Source organism: Rana temporaria, chromosome 8 (assembly GCF_905171775.1).
Source record: "Rana temporaria chromosome 8, aRanTem1.1, whole genome shotgun sequence".
Classification (NCBI taxonomy): domain Eukaryota; kingdom Metazoa; phylum Chordata; class Amphibia; order Anura; family Ranidae; genus Rana; species Rana temporaria.
Window position 1 is genome coordinate 2,980,011 of NC_053496.1, and position 2,546 is coordinate 2,982,556.

At 49.7% G+C, this 2,546-nt stretch overlaps 1 protein-coding gene across 1 annotated transcript; it reads left to right on the forward strand.

Annotated features, from left to right (window-relative positions):
• The first annotated feature begins 203 nt into the window (after positions 1-203).
• LOC120909833 (C3a anaphylatoxin chemotactic receptor-like) lies at positions 204-1,267 on the forward strand. The gene has a single exon (XM_040321560.1). It carries the CDS (start codon positions 204-206, stop codon positions 1,170-1,172), a length of 969 nt encoding a protein of 322 aa, XP_040177494.1. The 3' UTR covers positions 1,173-1,267.
• The last annotated feature ends 1,279 nt before the right edge of the window (positions 1,268-2,546 follow it).

Sequence of the window (2,546 nt, forward strand, 5' to 3'; positions counted from 1 at the left end):
AAAGGTAAGTGAACCCACAATGCACTAGCTTAAAGGAACCAATTTAGAAAATAAAAGACAAACCTTTACAACCCCTTTAAGGGCCGCCCTGCTGCAGTATATGTATGTGGGGCAGTCCCTAAGCGGCTAATACTAGAAGTTACATTATTTTCCTTACAATAATATGGAATTGATTAATAATTAGACAGATGAAGTAACTCGTGATGTCTTTACAGGTAAACAAGATGTCCAACGTCAGCAGTGAAATAGATCGAACCACGTTTAATAGCCATGAGGATTTGTTCACCATCCTGGTTTTATCTCTCACTACTCTCGTGGGTGTCCCCGGCAATGCTCTGGTGCTTTGGGTTACTGGAGTGAAGATGGAGCGGACCGTGACCACCGTTTGGTTTGGGAACCTTGCTCTGGCCGATATCATGTGCTGCTTGTCTCTTCCATTCATTGCAGTGCAGTTATTATACCAAACTTGGCTGTACGGTCCCGTCCTCTGCAGGATTTTACCCTTCATCGTTCCCCTTAACATGTATACCAGTGTCTTCACCCTGGTGGCTATCAGCGTTGACCGATGGATTCTGGTTGTCCATCCCGTGTGGGCCCGAAATCACCGAAGAATCAGAATGGCGTGGATGATATGCTTGGCTATTTGGATGTTGTCCTTCGCGATGTGTCTGCCTACCGCCATCAACAAGAGATATGACTATAACAAGACCATATGTTATTCCGATTTTTACATGTTAAAGCCTATCAACCTCACACGTGCGATGTTTGGATTTCTGATCCCTCTTATTATCATTTGCATCTGTTACACCCATCTGGCTTTTACCGCACAAAATTTCAGATTTTCTGAAGTAGGTCGAAAAACCATCAAGATGGCAATAAGTATTATTGTCGTGTTTTTCATCACCTGGGTCCCCTTCCACATCATCGGAGTAACCGTGCTATACACTATGAATAAAGTACTGCCCATCCTGGACCTTCTGGCACTGTCTCTGGCCATGTTCAATAGTTGCATCAACCCAATACTCTACGTCTTCATGGGGAAAGATATGAAGCAGAAGTTGAGGCAGTCTATTGGCGAGCTCATGGAAAATATATTTAGGGAGAACGTCTTATCCCCACCATGCAGTGAGGACCAGCGCACCGCAGAAGAAGAAGAAAGCCTCCCGCTCTAATGTATGGAATGGATTTGTAGATGTTTTTGAGTTTTTAGCTTTATTATTGATTCCTCATTGGCATGGGGAGAGGACCAATGGATGGACAGAACTGCTGCAGCAGAGGCTCCTGGAGTGTGGCAGCTATTTTTTGTGGGGGGGCGGCAAACCTTGCACCCACAGTCACCCCCCCCCCAGTCGTTCAGGTTACCCACACACATCGCCCGCATCACCCCCCCCCCCCCCCGTTGGTCGGTCACCAGCCCCGCCATTACCTTATCTATCGGGCAGCGGTTCCTCCGGACGATGGTTGGCGGCTTACCCTGCGTCTCCTCCTCCTCGGCACATCATGGCGGCTTCCGCTGTGCCTCTCCTCCCTCCTCCTCCCTCCACCTCGTAGTTGGTCAATAGATCGCTTCTTCTTTCGGCCAATTGGATTACGGGTCTCAGGACCCGTTTCCTGGTTGGCCGTGAGGAGAATCAGGAAGACAATAGTGAATGTTAATTCGCTATTGTCACACAGCTGGGTGGGAGCTCGGGGCACAGTGCTCTGCAAATCCCCGTGCTGGCTCTCATCCTAAAGGGAACAACGTACCCATACGTTGTTTTGGGCAGCCGTGTCATCCTGCCGACTTATATCGGCGTGAGCCGGTCGGTGAGTGGTTAAAACCGATCATTTAAAAATACATGTCCCCCCCCCCCGAGGGAAGTACCCAGACCCCCATACCCTTTTTATGGCCAAAAACTTGCATATAAGCCTTCAAAATGGGACTTTACATTTTTTGATATTCGGGTCCCATAGACTTTAGTAGAGTTTGTGGCTCTGGGGGGGCCAAACTTTTTCCCTGTTCAGGAGTTCTGGATGCATTGTGTTTTCTGCTGTTGTATGTGGAGCCATTTGCCCCCGCCATATTGAAAAATGACGTCGGCAAAGTGGTTCTGTTATCCTGACTGGACGTCATATGACGTCCACAGGATAACAGGCTGCTGCATGCCCCGGGGGCACGCATCGCGGCGATCATATCATTCTGACACACCGCAACTCTGATCTAGGTAAAGAGTCTCTGACAGAGACTCTTTACCACGTGATCAGCCGTGTCCAATCACGGCTGATCACGATGTAACCAGGAAGAGCCGTTGATCGGCTTTTCCTCACTCGCATTTGACAGACACGAGTAGAGGAGAGCCGATCGGTTGCTCTCCTGACAGGGGGGGTCTGTGCTGATAGTTTATTAGCGCAGCCCCCCCTCAGATGCCCGCCCAAGAACACCAGGATGCCGCCCAGAACCATCAGAATGGCCACCACACTGGACCGCCAGGTATGCCTCCCCTAGACCACCAGGGAATGCCAATCTGTGCCCAGGCAGCTGCCAATCAATGCCCAGGCAGCTGCCA